This window comes from Scyliorhinus canicula, chromosome 3 (genome assembly GCF_902713615.1).
Source record: "Scyliorhinus canicula chromosome 3, sScyCan1.1, whole genome shotgun sequence".
NCBI lineage: Eukaryota > Metazoa > Chordata > Chondrichthyes > Carcharhiniformes > Scyliorhinidae > Scyliorhinus > Scyliorhinus canicula.
Genome location: NC_052148.1, coordinates 227,816,430 through 227,838,017, shown reverse-complemented (window position 1 = coordinate 227,838,017; position 21,588 = coordinate 227,816,430). Strand labels below are relative to the sequence as shown.

At 48.7% G+C, this 21,588-nt stretch overlaps 1 protein-coding gene across 3 annotated transcripts in view; it reads right to left on the bottom strand.

Moving 5' to 3' along the window:
• The window catches only part of LOC119963342, a 320,297-nt gene that overhangs the window by 54,424 nt on the left and 244,285 nt on the right, over positions 1-21,588 (bottom strand). For all 3 annotated transcript variants that reach the window (XM_038792342.1, XM_038792344.1, XM_038792343.1), the window contains 5 exons: positions 20,145-20,456; positions 9,577-9,891; positions 8,950-9,264; positions 6,902-7,216; positions 2,485-2,799 (listed from right to left, as the gene is read on the bottom strand). In XM_038792342.1, coding sequence (XP_038648270.1) covers positions 2,485-2,799; positions 6,902-7,216; positions 8,950-9,264; positions 9,577-9,891; positions 20,145-20,456 — 1,572 coding nt within the window. The remainder of the gene's footprint in view (positions 1-2,484; positions 2,800-6,901; positions 7,217-8,949; positions 9,265-9,576; positions 9,892-20,144; positions 20,457-21,588) is intronic.

Here is a 21,588-nt window from a genome sequence, read left to right as displayed (position 1 = left end):
ATAGCTTACAGGAACTGAAAGAAAAATATGGGGTCAAGAGGTTGATGGGTTCAGGTACCTCCAGGCGCGCAGCTGGGTCTAAAAGTATTTTTGAGCTTATCTGATGAAGCAGCTTTTTACCTTGCTGGAGAGTTTCTTATCCTGCTCTCGTTCGGAGGAAGACAGCACATCAGGTACCTTTCAGCGGATGATGGGGGAGGAGAGGGACTCTGTTGAGGGTGCGAAGGCAAAATGACGGAGGAGCTGGGTCCGCTCTTGGAGGTGGAAGTTTGGAGTGAGGTGTTGAGGAGAGTGAACTCGACCTCGCCCTGTGCGAGGCTGAGACTTATCCAGCTGAAAGTGGTGTTCCGAGCACACCTTACGAAGGCTGGAATGAGTCGATTTTTTGAAGGGGTGGAGGATAAATGCGATCATTGTCTGGGGGGCCTGGCACATCATGTGCACATATTCTGATCGTGCTCAAAGTTGAGGGCAGCACGGTGGCCTAGTGGTTAGCACAGCTGCCTCACGGCGCCGAGGTCCCAGGTTCGATCCCGGCTCTGGGTCACTGTCCGTGTGGAGTTTGCACATTCTCCCCGTGTCTGCGTGGGTTTTGCCCCCACAACCCAAAAATGTGCAGAGTAGGTAGATTGGCCACGCTAAATTGCCCCTTAATTGGAAAAAATAATTGGGTAATCTAAATTTATAAATAAAAAAAATTAAAAAGTTGGCGGACTTCAGGGGTTGTTTTTTGAGACTATGTCGGCAATGCTGAACATAGGTTTAGAGCCTCGTCCATTGGTGGCCATTTTTTGTGTTTCGATTGTACCAGAACTCTGGACGGGGGTGAGGGCAGGCGTCCTGAACTTTGCCTCACAGGTGGCAAGAAGATGGATACTCATAGGTTGGAGGTCGATTCCACCACCAAGCGCCTCGACATGACTTGATGGAGTTGTTACATCTCGAGATGTTTACTGTGAGAGGATCAGTGGAAGGATTTTACTGCAGACGGCGGCCGTATATATTGTACTTGAAAGAGCTGGTCACTGTTAGCTGTTGGGAGGAGGGGGGGGGGAGCGGCGGTGGGTGAAAGGGACTTAGTAGCTAAGTTTTACTGTTATAAGGGAAGGGGGTGGGGAGGGAACTTTTATTGTTTGTTATTGTGGGTTTTGTATTAAAATGATTTTAAAATTTTAATAAAAGTATTTCCAAAAAATATATATTTCCAAGTCAGGATGGTGAGTGGCTTGGACGTGATTTTCCAGATGGTGATGTCCCCATGTGTCTACAGCTCTTGTCCTTCTAGAAGGTAGCAGTCATGGGTTTGGAAGGTGCTGCCTCAGAAGCTCTGGTGAGTTCCTGCAGTGTATCTTGCAGATGGTACACACCACTACACTGTGCTGGAGGGTGTGAACATTTATGGATGGGGTATGGGGTACCAATCAAGTGGGTTGCTTTGTCGAGCTTCTTAAGTATTTTTGGAGCTGCATTTATTAAGGCGAGGGAGAGTATTACATCAAACTTTTGACATGTGCCTTGCAGATTTTGGAGAGGCTTTGGTGAGTCAGGAAGTGAGTTACTCGCTGCAAGATTCCTAACCTTTGACCTGCTCTTGCAGTCACCCCAGATTGGATGGATCAGGCACATGGCAGGTGGGCTTTCTCTCAGTTCTGCTGGTTTTCATTGTCTATCTCCCCAAAGTTCTTTCCCTATCTTGTCCCAAAGGAACAAGTGTCAATGCCCACTGCCATTCTTGCAGCAGACCCTCATTACTGGTGGCACCTTTACATTCCCCTTCTGGGAAGTGTCATTAAGATGTCCCAACTGCATTTTAACCACACCCCAATCACCAAGCACACTTTCAGAAACCCAGTAAAATGACACAAGGTGGGGGATAGAGCAGAGGCCAGAGTGAGATATTAAAGAACATGGAGAGTGAGCACGAGAGTGGAATTAGACTGATTGGAAATGTAAAGCATGTGCGGAACAAATGAGACAGTGGAATTCGACTGCGTAGAATATTAAATATTACATGGACTGAGCAGTAAAGTATATTCAAGGGATGGGGAGTTTGTAGGAGAGTGGGATTAGACTAAATAGAACATTACATGGAGTGGGGAGTGAAGAGGAGACTGGGATTAGCCTGGGTGGAAAATTGGAACTTCACTGTTATAAGGGAAGGGGGTGAGGAGGGGACTTTTACTGTTTAATCCTCTCTAACGGCAATGTGGGTGTACCTACTCAACATGGACTGCAGTGGTTCAAGAAGACAGCTCACCACTATATTCTCAAGGGCAATTAGGGATGGGCAATAAGAACAATGGTGTAGCCAGCGACTCCCATGTCTGAGAAAATTAAATTTTAAATTACACTGTGGGGCTGAGCTGGAAAGTGGGATTAGATTGGTTGGGCTAGTAAAGGGTGTAGGGATTGAACAGCAATCCCTATACACAGTCGTACACATCCATAGGGAATTGAAAAAACTGAGAAGGTAACTCCACTTACCTGAGCAAATCACTCCAGCCACCTTATTGTGGGTGCAGTTAGTCCCCACCAGTGGGTTGGCAGAGCACTGATCAAGGGAAGGTTCTGTCCCCTTACACCTCACTTTATCCAAACAACGATTCCCAGTCCCCCCTCCAAAGTAGGCATTTCTTGTTGCTGATAGAGCCGTCCCACAGTTCAGCATTCTGCAGACCACATTCGCTGCATGTACATTCCAACCATTGTCACAGATGGTTCCCCACTTGGAGTTACATTGGAGCTCAACTCTCCCGGAGCACACGTTGTTACCATTCACCAGGCGCACTAACATCGGACCTGAAATAGAGATGAGAACACTCTTAAACTGATTCATAAAATGGTGGAGATACAGAACGGGCCTAGATATCAGTCTGCCTTTAACACACACTTGTGTCCTCCGCCGTCACGTAACTGATACAGATCGACCCCAATATCATTATGGAAACACTAGATAGATATATAGCGATATGACACAGTTGGGAATATGGAGACAAGGCTCCAAGGTGACCAAGGATGGAAACTAAACATTGAGGGCTATTCAGTTTATGGAAGAATAGACAGAAAGGAAAAGGTGGTGGAATTGCATTGTTGATTAAAGAAAATAGTGATACAATATTGAGGAAATATATTAGTACAGATGATGTGGAATGTGCCTGGATCGAGTTAAGAAACATCAAGGGGCAAAAAACATTGAGGGGGTTGGTATAAAGCCCATAAAACTGCAGTAGTAATGCTGGGAACAACATTAGACAGGTACTTCTGAGATGCATGTGATAAAGGATATCTGCGATTATGGGTGACTTTAATATGCATACAGATTGGGTGTGTCAAATTAGTCACAGTACAATGGAAGAGGAATTTCTGGAGTGTATTGATGTGTTATCTGTGTTGGTCTAACATCGACTGCAACTGGATGCAGTAAAATGAGAAACAGGCTTCCGACACAGGAGATGGTCCAACACTGTTTTATTGAACCTGTTGATTGCTGTACATAATCTGCTGTGGGTTGACACTCTATTAACCTAACTGATAACCTCCTACTGGCTTGACCAGACTAGCTCTCTATCACATGGTGATGATGTTCATTGGCCTGTGCACTGCGACTATCTCCCTAGCCGTGTCCTGTGAGAGAGAGCCTTAATGCCCTGTGGGCTTTATAGTGGTGGTGTCCTGTCTGGTGATTGGTTGTTCTGTGTCGTATGTGTTCATTGGTTATCCTGTGTGTCAATCACTGCCTGTCTGCATCTCATGATATACATGAGTGGATATTATGACATGTATTTTGGTATACTTTTCTGCACCAATATGTTGAGGAACCAACAAGGAACAGGCTATCTTGGACTGGGTGTTGTGCAATGAGATGGATTAGTTGGAAACGTAGTTGTGAAAGAACCCTTGGGGATGAGTGACCATAATATGATAGAATTCTTTATCAAGGTGGTTAATGAGTTAGTTGATTCTGAGATCAGGGTCTTGAACATCAATAAAGGTAACTATAATGATATGAGGCATGATCTTGCTATGATGGACTAGGAAACATTACTGAAAGGAAGGACAGTGGACAGACAATGGCAGGCATTTAATGGACTAATGGGTGAACTCCAAAAGTTGTTTATTCCTATTTGGCGCAAGAGTAAAAAGGGCACTGTGGCCAAACCATGGTTTACAAGGGAAATTAGAGATAGTATTAGTTTCAAAGAAGAGACACACAAATTATCAAGAAAAAGCAATAGACCTGAGGATTGAAAACAGTTTAAAATTCAGTAAAGGCGGACCAAGGGATTGATTAATCAGGGGAAAATACAATTTGAAAGTAAGCTAGCGGGGAACATAACACTGACAGTAAAAGTTTGAAGAGCTATGTAAAGAGAAAAACAGATAAAAACTAATGTAGGCCCCTCACAGTCGGAAACGGGGGAATTCAGAACAGGGAACAAAGAAATGGCTGAGGAACTAAATTCGTACTTTGATATGAATAAAGTAGCTTGACAAATCTACTGGAATATTTTGAAGATGTAACTAGTAAAGTTGACCAGGGAGAATTGATGAATGTGGTTTATTTAGACTTTCAGAAAGCTTTCCACAAGGTTTCACATAGCAGATTATTATGCATAGTTAAAACGTATGGGATTATTCCATAGAATTTACAGAATTTACAGTGCAGAAGGAGGCCATTCGGCCGATCGAGTCTGCACCGGCTCCTGGAAAGAGCACCCTACCCAAGGTTAACACCTCCACCCTATCCCCATAACCCAGTAACCCCACCCAACATTAAGGGCAATTTTGTACACTAAGGGCAATTTATCATGGCCAATCCACCTAACCTGCACACCTTTGGACTGTGGGAGGAAACCGGAGCACCCGGAGGAAACCCACGCACACACGGGGAGGATGTGCAGACTCCGCACAAACAGTGATTATGGGAACAGGTAGTGTGTTGAGATGAACAGAAAGCTGGTTAGCGAACAGGAATCATAAAGTTGGAATAAATGGGTCTTTTTCTGATTGGCAGGCAGTGATTAGTGGGGTACCGCAGGGATCTCTGCTAGGACCCCAACTGTTCACATTATAAATTAATGATACAATGATATTAATGAGAGAACTAAATGTATTGGGGGTGATTCTCCGAGTCCCCCACCGGGCCGGAGAAACGCCGCAACCACACCACAACGCCCCGACACCGGCGCGCGATTCTCCGAGGTGCCGAGAATCGGTGCCATTTGCGCCGGCGTGGTTGGTGTGGCGCTGGCCGCGGGCCGCTGGAATCGGCGGGGCTGCCGATTCTCCAGCCCGGATGGGCCGAATGGCTGCGCGGAAACGACAGAGTCCTACCGGCGCCGTTCACCCCTGGTCACTGCCGGCGGGAACTCTGCGCGAATTGTTGGGGGGGCGGCCTGTTGGGGGGGGCGGGGGGAGAGGAGGGGGGCTCCATCCCCAGGGGGGCCTCCGATGGGGTCTGGCCTGCGATCGGGGCCCACCGATCGGCGGGCCAGCCTCTTCCCCCCGGGCCTACTTTCCTGCACGGCCAGCCCCTGAACACCACGCCATGTTGAGTCGGGCCGGCGCGCGGAAGAAGTCCCCTGCACATGCACAGGTTGGCCCGGCCCAACTGCGCATGCGCGGGTTGACGCGACGCCCATTTGGCGCCAAGATGGGAAGCTGGAGTGGAGTGAACCACTCCAGTGCTGGCCCCCTGTGTGGGCCATAATCGGTCATCCCCGTGCCCGTTTCGCACTTCACGACGGCGTTCACGATGGCGCTAACACTTGGTCTCCATTTGGGAGAATCGCCCCCATTATCTCCAAATTTTCAGATGATACAAAGTTGGGTGGGAGGATGAGTTGTGAGGAGGATGCAGAAATTCGTCAGCGGGATTTGTACAGGCTGAGTTAGTGGGCATATGCATGGCAGATGCAGTATAATGTGGATAAATGTGAGGTTATCCGTTTCAGTAGCAACAATAGGAAGTCGGATTATTATTTGAATGGATGTAAATTCAGAGATGGATACTCAGTCAGACCTTGGTATCCTCATGCATCAGTCGCTGAAAGTAAACATGCAGGTACAACAGGCAGTAAAGAAGGCAAATGGTATGTTGGCCTTCAAAGCGAGAAGATTTGAATATAGGAATAGAGATGTTTTACGGCAATTGTATAGGGAATTGGTGAGGCCATACCTGAAGTATTGTGTGCAGTTTTGGTGTTCTTATCTGAGGAAGGATGTTCTTGCTATGGAGGGAGTGCAGTAAAGGTTTCCCAGGCTGATTCATGGGATGGTGGGACTGTCATATGAGGAGAGACTAAGTCGGTTAGGATTATATTCACTGGAGTTTAGAAGAGTGAGGGGATCGTATAGAAACTTACATAATTCTAACAGGATTAGACAGGGTAGATATCGAAAGAATGTTCCTGATGATGGGGAGTCCAGAACTAAGAGTCATAGTTTGAAGACAAGGGACAAATATTTTAGGACTGAGGTGAGGAGAAATGTCTTCACCCAGAGAGTGGTGAATCTGTGCAATTCAGTACCACAGAACATAGTTGAGGCCAACACATTGTGTAATTTCAAGAAGGAATGTGATATAGCTCTTGGGGTTATTTGGATATGGGGATTTGAGGGGAAGGCAGGATCAGGGTATTGATGTTGATGATCAGCCATGAGCATAATGAATGGCTGAGGAGGCTCAAAGGGTTGAATGGCCTTCTCCTGCTTCTATTTTCTATGTATGTTCCTATGTATTTCCCAACGTCAACTAAGGCTCCAAAACTAACCCCACGATAACCTACACCTAGATGTCACCCAACACCTAGTCATCAACCCAACATTACCCCAATATGAACCCAACAACATCCCAACATCAGCCAACGTGTTGCCATTTACTCCAAGAAACTCCACAAACCTGAGCAGATTACTCCTGCATCCGCTGCATGTGTGCAGTTATTTCCCAACCATGGGTTGACAGAACATTGATCGAAGGTACGCTCTGTCCCATCACAGCTCACATTAAATGGCCAGATCATCCCAGTCCCCTCTCCATAGGAGGAACTTCTATCTGTTGACAGGACGTTCCCACAGTTCAACACACTGCACACCACGTTCGCTGCTTTTACATCCCAACCATTGTCACAGACGGACCCCCAGACACCATTACGATAGAGCTCAACTCTCCCGGAACACATGTTGTTACCATTCACCAGTCGAATGGGTACTGGACCTGGAATAAAAATTGAGAAATGTTAGAAACCTTTCTGGTTTTAACTACAATGATTTAGAATTTACTGTAATTATGGACCTGTGTTTGGAATGGAATTGGAATTTGAGGATTGGGAGCTCATGTGAGGTTCTCAGTGAGTGTTCAAAAGTCATGAGTTGCTGTTACTGAAGGGACTAGGATGGAAGCTGCCCACTCTGGAACAGCGGAACAGCACATCTAGACCCTAGCTTCTGTTTAATACACCTGGAGTTTGGTTTTGTTCGGGCAGTTTCTGTCAACATGGACATTCAATTTGTTGTGGTCTTATAACGATATAATACTTTGGACCTATTTATTGTACAAGACACACGGCATGAATTGCTCATACGATAAATATGTTGTGTATTAATATTTATTACGTGGGAACAGTTATACATGGCTATTAAGATTGAAGCAGTCAGTGCTGTGTATTTGCGCTCTGTGTAAAGCAAAAGTGAAACTAAGACTGGATTACATGTCACATTTCCCTTTCAGTGATGTCATGCTGATATCCCTTAAAAATAATTATGAAAGAAATCACAATCTATGATAAAGAAAGTTTGAGAAAGGCAAACATATTCCAGTGGTTTCAGAAAACCAGGAATGGTGTCAGAGAATGTGCAACTCAGAAACAGGCCATTTTTCCAATTGATCCTCGTCTGCATTTATGCTTTTAAAAATATATTTACAGGATGTGTGTGCCACGGGTGAAGTCAGCATTTATTGCCCATCCCTAGTTGTCCTTGAGAAGGTAATGGTGAGCTGCCTACTTAAACCGCTGCAGACCCTGTGGTGTAGGTACACCCACAATGCTATTAGGGAGGACGTTAAAGCATTTTGACCCAGCGACAGGTAAGAAAGGGTGAAATATTTCTAAATCAGGATAGTGAGTGGCTTGGAGGGGATTTTCCAGGTAACGGTGTCACCATGTGTCTACTGCTCTTGTCCTTCTAGATGGTAGTGGTCATAGGTCTGGAAGCTGCTACCTCAAGAATTTTGGTGCTGCCATTGTGTGTCAGTGATGTAGGGACTGAACATTTATGGATGGGGTACCAATCAAGTGGGTTGCTTTGCCCTGTATACTGTCAAGCTTCTTAAGTGTTTTTGGAGCTGCGTTTATCGAGGCAAGAGGAGCATTCCATCTCACTCCTGACTTGTGACTTGTAGGTTGTGGGCAGACTTTGCGAGTCAGGAAGTGAGTTACTCGCTGCAGAATTCCTAACCTTTGACCTGCTCTTGTAGTCACCCTGGATTGGATAAATCAGGCGGATGGCAGGTGGTTTTTCTCTCAGTTCTGCTGTTCTTCATGATCTATCTTCCCAAAATTCTTTCCCTGTCTTGTCCCATAGGAACAAATGTCACTTCCCACTCTGCCATTCTTGCAGCACACACCCTCATGAGTGGTGCCACCTATATATGCCCGTTCTGTGGTGCTGCTACCATTGTCCAGCTCTCTGTTAATGCTGCTACAACCTCCCCACTATCCTCTCATGGACAATTAAGGATGGCAATAAGAATGGTTACTTGCCAGCAATTCCCTTGTCCAAGAAAATAATTTTTTAAATTACACTGTGGGAGTGAGCTGGAAAGTGGGATTAGATTGGCTTGGCTAGTAAACGGTGTGGAAAATTTACAGCAATCCCTGTACCACAGTCGCGCACGTCCATAGGGAATTACCTGACTTCTGAAAAATTTGAGAATGTCACTCCACTTACCTGAGCAGATCACTCCGGCCTCCTTCTTGTGGTTGCAGTTCTGCCCCACCAGTGGGTTGGCAGAGCACTGATAAAGGGTAGGTTCTGTCCCCTTACACGTCACATTGTCCAACCAAATGTCCCCAATCCCTTCTCCAAAGTAGGAATCTCTTGTTGCTGATAGAGTCGTCCCACAGTTCAGCATTCTGCAAACCACATTCGCTGAATGAACATCCCAACCATTGTCACAGATGGTTCCCCATTTGGAGTTACGGTAGAGCTCAACTCTCCCAGAGCACACATTGCTACCATTCACCAGGCGCACTGACACCGGACCTGGAATAGAGATGGAAACATCCTTAAACTGGTTCACACAATGGTAGCTGTACAGAGCAGTCACAGGCATCAGTCTGCCTTTTACATATACTTGTGTCCACCTCCATGACATTAGTGATATAGAGCAATTCCAATATCATTGCGGGAACGGCAGATTTTCTGTCATCAACCGAACCTCCAACATCAACCCTCACACTAACCTATACCTAGATGTCACCCAACACCCAGTCATCAACCCAACATTACTCAACATGAGCCCAACATCATCCCAACATCAGCCAACATGTTACATTACCAAGAAACTCCACTCACCCGAGCAGGTCACTCCCACATCCGCTGCATGTGTGCAGTTATTCCCCATCCCTGGATTGACAGAACATTGATCGAGGGTAGGCTCTGTCCCATCACAGCTCACATTATATGACCAGATCACCCCAGTCCCCTCTCCATAGGAGACACTTCTATCTGTTGACAGGGCTTTCCCACAGCTCAACACACTGCACACCACATTCGCTGCTTTTACATCCCAGCCATTGTCACAGACGGTTCCCCAGACCTTATTACGATAGAGCTCAACTCTCCCGGAACACATGTTGCTGCCATTCACCAGACGTACAGGCACTGGACCTGGAATAAAGATGAGAACATGGTTAAATTAGTTTGGAACTACATAGTATTTCACAAGATTAAGTCTCTTCCAATTGCGGCTTAGCACAGCGGACATTTAAAATGTAGGAACAGAAGGAGGAAATTCAGCCCCTCAAGTCTGTGCTGCCATTCAATAGATCATTGCTGATCTGTGCCTTCAATCTATCCTCCCACCTTTCTTAGGAACATAGGACTTAGGTGCTGGAGGAGGCCATTCATCTGTACGAATCTGTGCTGTCATTCAATAAAATCATGGCTGAAACATACTTTGCTGTCTGCTCCCCATACCCCAAGACTCATGGGGAAGAGAGGTCGCACACTGACGACCTTTGAGAGCATAAATTCTCCAAATCTCTGTCTCAAACTGTCACCAATTCTAATCTCTGTCACAAGTGGAAACATCTTTGTAGTATCTACCTATCAAATTGCATTATGTTTTGAGATAACCTGGCATTCGTCTAAACTCCAGTGGGTATTATTATGTACTGTGGGTTAACACAGGCTGCAACTCGATGCAGCTTTGACCAAAAGATACTCCAGATTTTGAAGTAAGTTCAATGTGATTTATTGAACCATTAGCACAGTTCTCTATGAGTTTGACTCTCCTGCTAATCTTGCTATAGTAACTCAGTTTAACTAACCAGTCTGCTCTAAGCCACGTGGTAGATATGATGTTTCTGATCTGCCCCTGTCCTACTCTCTAAATGTCGCCTGTGGAAAGAGACAGAGCATGTGTGACCTGTCCTTATATATGGGTTGTGTAATGCCCCTTTGTGGTAGTGTCACCTCTGGGTGTCTTGACTGTGACTTGGTTGTCTCCTATTCTATGTGTTCATTAGCTGTATGTCTGCATGTCATGACGTCTCTGGTGCTCCCTCTAGTGTTTACTTAGTTACAGTGTATTTACATTAACCCCTTGTGTATGTACAGTGATGCATATTCCCCCCTTTTTCGTGTTACATATTTTCTGTACAGTGTTAAAGAAAAATTGAACAAAAACAGGTAAATAAGTGATGGCATGAACAAGTTATGAAGACTGTGATGACGATATAAGATCAAAGAATAGTTATGATGACATTGAGGATTATACAATACCAAATATAGTTATGATGACGTTGAGGAATATACAATACCAAATAATAGTTATGATGACGTTGACATGCCATGGTATGTTTGCACTCCCGCCATTGTTCTGAGCTGAGCAGTAGCATTGTCCTTCATGGGCAGAGTTTTACCATGTCGTACCAATTGTTGTTCTATTGTTGGTGTCATTGTTGTTATTGACGTGCTTGTTGTTGTGTTTGTTGCCTCTGGTACGCTTCTTGTTGTTGTCTTTGTTGTTGCGCTCAATGACCACACCGAGTGGAGAATTCGAGTCCTTCACAAAGTTACTTGTGTCAGTGTCCTTTGTGGCATCTGCTGTTTCATTGAGCGTGCCGTCTCTGATTCCTCGACGCTCCCCATCTGGAGTCATGCCGGTTCACTTGAATCATCCTTGGCTTGTCGATGCTCCCCGTCTGGAGCCCTTTCTGGTTCACCTGAATCACCTTTGGTTTCTTGATGCTCCCCATCTGGAGTCATTTCAGGTTCCTGTGGAGAGGCTCAAGTAGATGAGGTTTGAAATAACATGGTGTCACTGGAGTCACTAGTACCTCACTTTGATCATTGAGTGCCTCTGTACATACTAGCTGAGATCTGTCAGTCTTGCTGAGGTGCCTTACATCTTGTATGGGAATTGTGAAGCCTTTGTCACTTGTCGCACATACAGTGGGTTGACCTTCAGTGTCTTCTTGTCGGTGAGATGAGCTGGGTAGACTGTCAGAGTCTTCTTCTGGTGGCTCAAATAACCTGGGTAGATTGTCATAGTCATCTTGCTGTGCACTTGAGCGTTGCAGACTTGCATCGTCTGCTGCTGGTTGCTCAGGTAAGGTTGCGAGGCCTTCATGGTCCTGTTCATGCAAGGTCTGCGCTCTGGAGTCTTGCGTTGCTTCCATCGTGGAATCTGTCAACGAGCTCACTGTGGAGGCTTGTATTGCTCTCTCTGTGGAGTCTGGCATCGTTCCCTGTGTGTAGTCATGCAGTGATCTCGCTGTGGAGTCGGTCTGTGCGCTCTCAATGGAGTCGTGCAGTGGTCTCGCTGTGGAGTCTGTCATTGCTTTCTGTGCGGAGTCGGGGATTCTTCATGGTGCGTGGACCACTCTCTTGGCGTCAGGCTGCTCTCTGTGGGCTTGTACCGCTCTCTGTCTCTTGGCGTCAGCCGTCAGGCCGCAGCAGAATCCTGTACTCATGGGTCAGGATGTCGTCTATGCTGGGCTGAGGATCCTCAAATCTGAAGAACTCGTCCATGACTGTGTCGGATGCTTCAATGTACATCTCATTGCGGTTTGGTATTGAAGTCGCCACGTCCAATGATGAAATCATCGTCTGAGTCATAGTCTTCTAAGACTAAATCATCTCTTAGAGCGGTGCTAACTGCTTGTTGCAGGGTTCTGCGGAGGTTACTTTCAGCTACTGGTCGAAGTTCAGGCATTGTGCTGTCGTTCCAGGTGAAAGAATTGTGTTTTCTGGCTTTAAAATTTTTTTCACTATTTTCGGACATTTCCCCTTTAAGTGGACATGGTCCGGGGCCTCTGACATCATGGCGCTTGTGACGTGGAGTGTAGGAATGGATTGCGCATGCACAGATCGCTTTTCCTTCACTGTGCGCTCTTTTCGCTGGTTCGTGTCTTCTTGGGAACTGCGCATGTGCGGCTCCTTGCGCAAGATGGTTGCCAATCAAAATTGCCTTTTCTGCATGCTTCTGTTGCAAACCTACCTTTGCCTCGTGGTGAGTCTAGGCGCCAGTTTTAACGATTTCTGTTGTGTTCACCTTGAGTAGTTTTCAAACCTGTCCAGGACTGTCTGGAAGTCTCTTTTGTCCTGCCCTTTGAAGTACTTGAAGGAGTTGAAGGTTTCTATTGCACTTTCACCCACAATGGTGAGTAGAAGATCTATCTTCTCAGCATCGGCCACGCCATCTAGGTCGGATGCTACCATGTAAATCTCAAATCTCTGCTTGAATGCACGCCAGTTGGCAGAGATTGCCGTGGTACCTGAGCTGCTGAGGAACCGGAATCTCGATCATCTTGCCTGGGTTGCTGGTAGTCACGGATCTTGTTTTTTTGTTTTTTAAAATAATTTTTATTGAAGAGATTTTTTACATGAAAATATTTACCCCACCTAACCATAGACTATTACAAAATATTCCCTCTTAACAAATATCCCCCCCCCGCCCGACCCCCCGCGCGCGCTGTCCCTCCCCCCTCCCTCCCCCCCAAAAACAAACAAAGCAACAATTAACATCAAACATGAACTGCGAACAAATTTGCCCGCATTACAACCTTAAATCACCCACCACACCCGTTGTTGCCACCCCCCCCTCTCCCCCACCCCCCCCCCCCCCCCCGGTTGCTGCTGCTGCGACCTCTGCACCCTATCTTTGAGCCAAAAAGTCGAGGAAAGGCTGCCACCGCCTGAAGAACCCTTGTATCAACCCTCTCAGGGCGAATTTGACCCTTTCCAACTGGATAAAGCTTGCCATGTCATTAATCCAAGTTTCCACGCTTGGAGGCCTCGCGTCCTTCCACTGTATCAGTATCCTTCTTCGCGCAACTAGGGATGCAAAGGCCAGTACTCCGGCCTCTCTCGCCTCCTGTACCCCCGGCTCCACCCCAACCCCAAAGATCGCTAGTCCCCATCCTGGTTTGACCCTGGATCCCACCACCCTCGACACCGTCCTTGCCACCCCCTTCCAGAACTCCTCCAGTGCCGGACATGCCCAAAACATATGGACATGGTTCGCTGGACTTCCCGAACACCTGACACATCTGTCCTCACCCCCAAAGAACCGACTCATCCTTGTCCCCGTCATATGGGCTCTATGTAGCACCTTAAATTGAATGAGGCTAAGCCTCGCACACGAGGAGGAAGAATTAACCCTCTCCAGGGCATCAGCCCATGTCCCATCCTCTATCTGCTCTCCCAGCTCCCCCTCCCACTTGGCTTTCAGCTCCTCTACTGATGCCTCCTCAGCCTCCTGCATTACTTTGTATATGTCCGATATCCTCCCCCCCTCCGACCCCGACCCCCGAGAGCACCCTATCGCTCGCCTCCCTGCTGGGGAGCAAGGGGAACCCTTCCACCTGGCGTCTAGCAAATGCCTTCACCTGCAAATATCTAAACACGTTTCCCGGGGGGAGCCCGAATTTCTCCTCCAGCTCTCTCAGGTTCGCAAACCTCCCATCTACAAACAGATCCTTCAGCTGCCTGATGCCCACCCTGTGCCAGCTCTGGAATCCCCCGTCCATGTTCCCCGGGATGAATCTATGGTTCCCTCTTAACGGTGCCTCCATCAGACCTCCCACTTCCCCCCTGTGTCGCCTCCACTGCCCCCAGATCTTGAGGGTGGCCGCCACCACCGGGCTCGTGGTGTACCTCGTGGGAGGGAGCGGCCATGGCGCCGTTACTAGGGCCCCCAGGCTTATGTTGCCACAGGACGCCCTCTCCATTCGTTTCCAAGCTGCCCCCTCCCCTTCCATCATCCACTTGCGCACCATCGATACATTAGCCGCCCAGTAATACCCCGAAAGGTTGGGTAATGCCAGCCCTCCACTCTCCCTACTCCGCTCCAAGAAGACCCTCCTCACCCTTGGGGTGCCGTGCGCCCACACGTAGCTCATGATGCTGCTCGTCACCTTTTTGAAGAAGGCCCTAGGGAGGAAGATGGGCAAGCACTGAAATAAAAACAAAAACCTCGGGAGGACCGTCATTTTAACGGACTGCACTCTGCCCGCCAGCGACAGCGGCACCATGTCCCACCTTTTAAATTCCTCCTCCATCTGTTCCACCAGCCTAGAGAAGTTCAACTTGTGGAGAGTCCCCCAGTTCCTTGCCACCTGCACCCCTAAATATCTAAAACTCTTTCCTGCTCTCTTCAACGGGAGTCTCCCGATTCCCTCTTCCTGGTCCCCTGGGTGTATCACAAATACCTCACTCTTACCCAAGTTTAGCTTGTACCCTGAAAAGTCCCCGAATTCTGCTAGCAGTTCCATCACCTCCGGCATTCCCCCTTCTGGGTCTGCCACGTATAGCAGCAGGTCGTCCGCGTATAGCGATACCCGGTGCTCCTCCCCGCCCCTTGTCAGCCCTCTCCACCCCCCTGAGCCCCTCAGTGCCATCGCCAACGGTTCAATTGCCAGTGCGAAGAGCAGGGGGGACAAGGGGCACCCCTGTCTGGTCCCCCGGTGGAGCCCAAAATACTCCGATCTCCTACCATTCGTCACTACACTTGCCGTCGGGGCCGAATAGAGCAGCTTCACCCATTTAATAAATCCCTCCCCAAATCCAAACCGTTCCAGCGTCTCCCACAGGTACTTCCACTCCACCCTATCAAATGCTTTCTCCGCGTCCAATGCCACCACTATCTCCGCCTCCCCCTCTACTGCCGGCATCATGATGACGTTTAGCAGTCTCCGCACGTTCGTATTAAGCTGCCGCCCTTTCACAAAACCCGTCTGGTCCTCGTGTATCACCCCTGGCACACAATCCTCTATCCTGGTAGCCAGGATCTTTGCCAGCAGCTTGGCGTCCACATTCAGGAGCGAGATAGGCCTATATGACCCACACTGCACGGGGTCCTTGTCCCGCTTCAAGATCAGAGAGATCAGTGCCTGCGACATTGTCGGGGGCAGAGCCCCCCCCTCCCATGCCTCGTTGAAGGCTCGCACCAGCACAGGGCCCACCAGATCCGCATATTTTTTGTAAAATTCCACCGGGAACCCGTCTGGCCCCGGCGCCTTCCCCGACTGCATATGCCCAATCCCCTTGACTAGCTCCTCTAACCCTATCTGCGCCCCCAGCCCCTCTACCAGCTCCTCTTGGACCTTGGGGAACCTCAGTTTGTTCAAGAAGCCCTCCATCCCCCCTCCCCTCGTCGGCGGCTCTGACCGATACAGCTCCTTATAGAAGTCTCTGAAAACCCCATTTACTTCTGGCCCCTTCTGCACTATGTTCCCACCCCTCTCCCTCACTCCCCCAATTTCTCTAGCCGCATCCCGCTTTCGGAGCTGATGCGCCAACATCCTACTCGCCTTCTCCCCATACTCATAAATCGCGCCCTGCGCCCTTCTCCACTGTGTCTCCGCCTTTCTGGTGGTCAACAGGTCAAACTTAGCCTGCAAACTACGCCGTTCCCCCAGCAGCCCCTCCTCTGGTGCCTCCGCATATTTCCTATCCACGTCCAGAAGCTCCCCCACCAGCCTCTCCCTCTCCTGTCTCTCCCTCCTTTCCCTATGTGCCCGTATGGAGATCAGCTCCCCCCGGATCACCGCCTTCAGGGCCTCCCATACCATCCCCACCTGCACCTCCCCCGTGTCATTAATGTCCAGATATCTTACAATGCTCTTCCGGACCCTCTTATACACCTCCTCATCCGCCAGCAACCCCACATCCAGGCGCCACAGCGGACGCTGGTCTCGCACCTCCCCCATTTCCAAATCTACCCAGTGTGGCGCGTGGTCTGAGACCGCTATGGCCGAGTACTCCACTTCCCGTACTTTCGGGATCAGTCCCTTGCTCAATACAAAAAAGTCAATTCTAGAATAGACTCTGTGGACATGGGAGAAAAAGGAATACTCCCTCGCCCTCGACCTCCCAAACCTCCAGGGGTCCACCCCTCCCATCTGCTCCATAAACCCCTTTAACACTTCTGCCGCTGCCGGCCTCCTACTCGTCCTTGAACTCGATCTGTCCAACATGGGGTCCAGCACTGTGTTGAAGTCCCCCCCCATGATCAGGCCCCCTGCCTCCAGGTCCGGAATGAGGCCCAGTAGGCGCCTCATGAAGCCAGCGTCGTCCCAGTTCGGGGCATACACGTTAACCATCACCACTTTCTCCCCCTGCAGCCTACCCTTCACCATGACATATCTACCCTCTTTATCCGCCACCACCTCCGCCGCCACGAACGACACCCTCTTCCCTACCAGGATCGCCACCCCTCGGTTCTTTACGTCCAGTCCTGAGTGGAACACCTGTCCCACCCACCCCCTTCTCAGGCGGACCTGGTCCACCACCTTCAAATGGGTAGTCACGGATCTTGTTGAGTTGAACTGTATAGATTCAACAGGCACTACTGGTACCATGTTGATTTTATGTACTCTGGGATAACACAGGCTGCAACTCGATGCAGCTTTGACCAAAAGATACTCTGAAGTAAGTTCAATGTGATTTATTGAACCATTAAAACAGTTCTCTATGCGTTTGACTCTCCTGCTAATCTTGCTACAGTAACTCAGTCTAACTAACCAGTCTGCTCCAAGCAACTTGATGGGTGTGGTGCTTCTGATCTGCCCCTGTCCTACTCTCTAAGTGTCCCCTGTGGAAAGAGACAGAGCATGTGCGCCCTGTCCTTATATATGGGTTGTGTAATGCCCCCTTGTGGTAGTGTCACCTCTGGGTGTCTTGACTGCCCATTGGTTGTCTCCTATTCTATGTGTTCATTAGCTGTATGTCTGCATGTATGACATATCTGGTGCTCCCTCTAGTGTCTACTTGGTCTTAGTGTATTTACATTAACCCCTTGTGTATTTACAGTGATGCCTATCACCACAGGTATAAACTCAAACTGGTCAACTTTTCTTTATAAGAGAAGACCCTCATTCCAGGAATGAGACAGGTGAACCTTCTCTATACTGCCTGAATACAATTACATCTCTTTTCTAATAAGGAGACCAAACCTGCACAAAGTATTTCAGAGGTGGTCTCATCAAGGCCCTGTACAGGGCAGGATGGTGGCGCAGTGAGTAGCACTGCTGCCTCACGGCGCCGAGGTCCCAAGTTCATCCTGGCTCTGGGTCACTGTCCGTGTGGAGTTTGCACATCCTCCCCATGTCTCATCAAGGCCCTATACAGCTGCAGTAAAACTTCCCGACTTTTATATTCCATTCCACTGGAAACAAATGCTAAAATACTGTACCTGTGAATACCCTGAACCATCAACAATCTGTCACTCTCAGTTTTGAAATTTCCAACTGGTTGTCAGCATCAACAGTTTTTGGAGGAGAGAGTTGGAGTCTTCTACTATCCTGTAGATGAGGAATTGCTTCCTGTCATCCGCCCTCAGCACCAGACTCTAATTTTCACTTGACGCCCACTTGTTCTAGATTCATCCCACCAGAGGAAATAATTTCTCTGGGCAGGATTATCAGGCCATGGGTGGGAACAGAGGTGGATAGTGCCCAAAAATGCTGGTGACAGCTAGTGTGCTCCTTTCCAATGATGTTCCTAATGCTGATCATTTTAAAGGTGGCGAGTTGAGGACTGGCTGGGTTGCTTGCACCCATACGTCATGTAGCTGATTAAGCTGCTTAACAACTTTATTAACCCCAATTAAAAGATGCCAACTGGAAGTTTCTCATACTAGCAGTGAGCGGTTTATTGCTTGAAGGTGTGCTCCCCCCCCCCCCCCCCCCCCCCCCCCACTCCCCACAGTGGTGGGCTGGCAAAGAGATCTCTTTTTTATTTAAAGCTATCAAAGGTTTTGTGAGAAGGTACATCCACATTGAGGCGTCTTCCCTATTCCTTAGCATCCATTGTGCCCTGATGGTACTCGAAAGCCAGAAGTTTTCCAAGAGTTCGTCCACCACCATCCATGCTAATGATATAGGAACCTCCGTGAAAATTCCAATGAGCCACCGTTTCTTCCCAAGGGAAGATTCGGAACCAAGAAACTGTGGCGACTTCTCTTTCCCACTGCTAGAAGGAAAATCCAGCCTTCTTTACTGATGCACGATCAATCACGACTGAAGCGAGATTGTAGTCCAATTGAAGGCTTTAATGAACAAATAGTTACCCCAACAGCTCCAGTACAGAATGACTGCTGTGGGTGAAACACAGACTCTAATGCTCCGCCTGCTGGGCGGAACCAGCAGGCAGGTTCCACCACTAATACCACAGTATAAGTTACATCCCACCTAGGTACCCCTACCGCGATTCCCCTAATATAGCCAACCACATCTACTTACCCTATCAAATCCTTTAAACATCCCAAATACTTCAATGAGATCACTGTTTCATGTTCTGTATTCAGTGGCGTCGAAGTCTCATCCCTGTAAACTGTACTTGTAATTGAACACTTGCTGTCCCCAGTATCATTCTGCTAAATCTGTGCTGCATCCCCTCCAAGGTCAATAGGATTACTGGACAAGTAACCCAGAAGAAAATTAAAGTTTCAATCACAAGATCAAGGATTGAGAACAAACACACATAAGGGGCGAAATTCTCCGACCCCACGCAGGGTCGGAGAATCGCCCGGGGCCGCCGAAAATCCCGCCCCCGCCGTGGCAGAAATTCTCCGCCACCCGGGAATTGGCGGGGGTGGGAATCGTGCCACGTCAAGCGGCGAGCCCCCTGCGGCGATTCTCCGGCCCGCGATGGGCCGAAGTCCCGCCGCTGGGAGGCCTCTCCCGCCGCCGAGGTTTGAACCACCTCTGGTGGCAGCGGGATCGGCGGCGCGAGCGGGCCCCCGGGGTCCTGGGGGGGGCGCGGGGCGATCGGACCCCGGGGGGTGCCCCCACGGTGGCCAGGCCCGCGATCAGGGCCCACCGATCGGTGGACGGGCCAGTGCCGTGGGGGCACTCTTTCTCTTCCGCCACCGCCACGGCCTCCGCCATGGCGGAGGCAGAAGAGAATCCCCCAGCGCGCATGCGCCGGTGGTGACATCAGCGGTCACAACCGCCGCATGCGCGAACCGGCGAAAGCCTTTCGGCCAGCACCGGCGCCCCGCTGGTGCAGGTTTTCGCGCCAGTCGACGTGGTGCCAACCGCTCCGGCGCGGGCCTAGCCCCCAAAGGTGCGGAGAATTGGCGCCACTCCCCTACGCCGGGACCCCCTGCCCCGCCGGGTAGGGGAGAATGCCGCCCAAGTAGTGTGGTAAACCATTGTTACACCTATATTAGGTGATGTAAGGTAGGACCTGTACTACAGGTTCGCCGATATCCCCTGCCTGCTGGCTTCACCCAGTAGGCAGAGTCTAAATATGCGTGTCCTCATTCAACAGCCATTTTGCCAGCTGCTGTAGGAGGCCACACATCTTAGAGCAATAAAGCCTCAGTTGTATCCAACTCTAGTCTTTGTAAAATTGATCGTGCATCAAGTAGCATGTTAAAAACTCTAAGCCAAGTAAATCACTCCACTCACCTGAACAGGTCACTCCAACGTCCTTGTGTTTGCAGCTATTCCCCACCTGGGGGTTGGCAGTGCACTGATCGAGGGAAATCTCGCTCCCATCACACCTCACATCTTCCAACCAGATGTCCCCAGTCCCCTCCCCATAGGTGGTATTTTGTGTTACTGACAGGGCTGTCCCACAATTCAACACTCTGCAGACCACGTTCGCTGCATTAGAATCCCAGCCATTCGCGCAGACAGTTCCCCAGCTGGAGTTACGATAGACCTCAACTCTCCCGGAACACATGTTCGGACCGTTCACCAGATGTATGGGCACTGGACCTGGAATACAGATGGGTACACGGTTACTTAGGAACAGGAGGAGGCCAGTCAGCTCTTTGTATTACTGCCGTTATTCAATTACATCATGACTGTATATCTTTACACATCAAAAGTAAAATACTGTGAATGTTAGAAATCTGAAATAAAAACAGAAAATACTCAGCAGGTCAGGCAGCATCTGCCAGGAAAGAAAAATAGACTTAGCGTTACCAGCCGATCACCTTTCTTCAGTATTGGAAAATGTTAAGAAATGAACAGGTTTTAAGCAAGTAAATCTGGTGAAAATGGAAGATAAAACAGTTTCCTGACCCTCCTGTCTTCTCTTCACCATAGACATCCAATCTCTTTGCATATTGATTCCCCAAAATGGTCTGAATGGAGGCCCAAGCAGTTCCTATCGACACCAGCTTCTGCAGCTTAGCTGAGCTTGTTCTCACCTTGAACAACAGCTCCTTTAACTCCACGCACTTGCTTCACATGAATGGTGTTGCTATGTGTGCTCACATGAATCCCAGCTATACTTGTATTTTTGTGGGATATATGTAACATTCTTTGTCAAGGCCTACATAGGCCTCCTTCCACATCTCCTTTTCTGGTACATTGATGACTGTGACAGGGCTGTTTCCTGCTCTCCTGCAAACTGGGACATTTAATCAACTTTGTTTCCAATTTCCATTCTTCTCTCCCATCCACATGGTCCAACTCTGACTCCTTCCTTACCCAACTTCTCTGTCTCCATTTCTGGGGAATAGGTGCTATATCCCACACGGGTTATAAGGGTATGATCCACTACCCCATGGAGCTTGCAGAATATGAGCTCCACCGATATGGGGGTGGGGGACCCGAAACAAAGTTCATGTGTCTGTGTATAAATAGAGTTGGCCAGTCAGGCACCAACTTGAGAAGACCCAGTAGGGAATGCTGGAGTTGTATACAATAGTTAACATGTTAAATAAACTTCCCCTCCCTCCCAGCACCGTGTCAGGGTTCCCCTTGTTCTCACATCCCACCTCACCAGCCTCCATATTCAATGGATCATCCTCTGCCTTTTAGCCACCACCAAACACATCTACCCTTTTCCTCCCTTTTTAAAATTTGAAAAGGTTTGTGCCCTCCACAATCCCATGGTGTT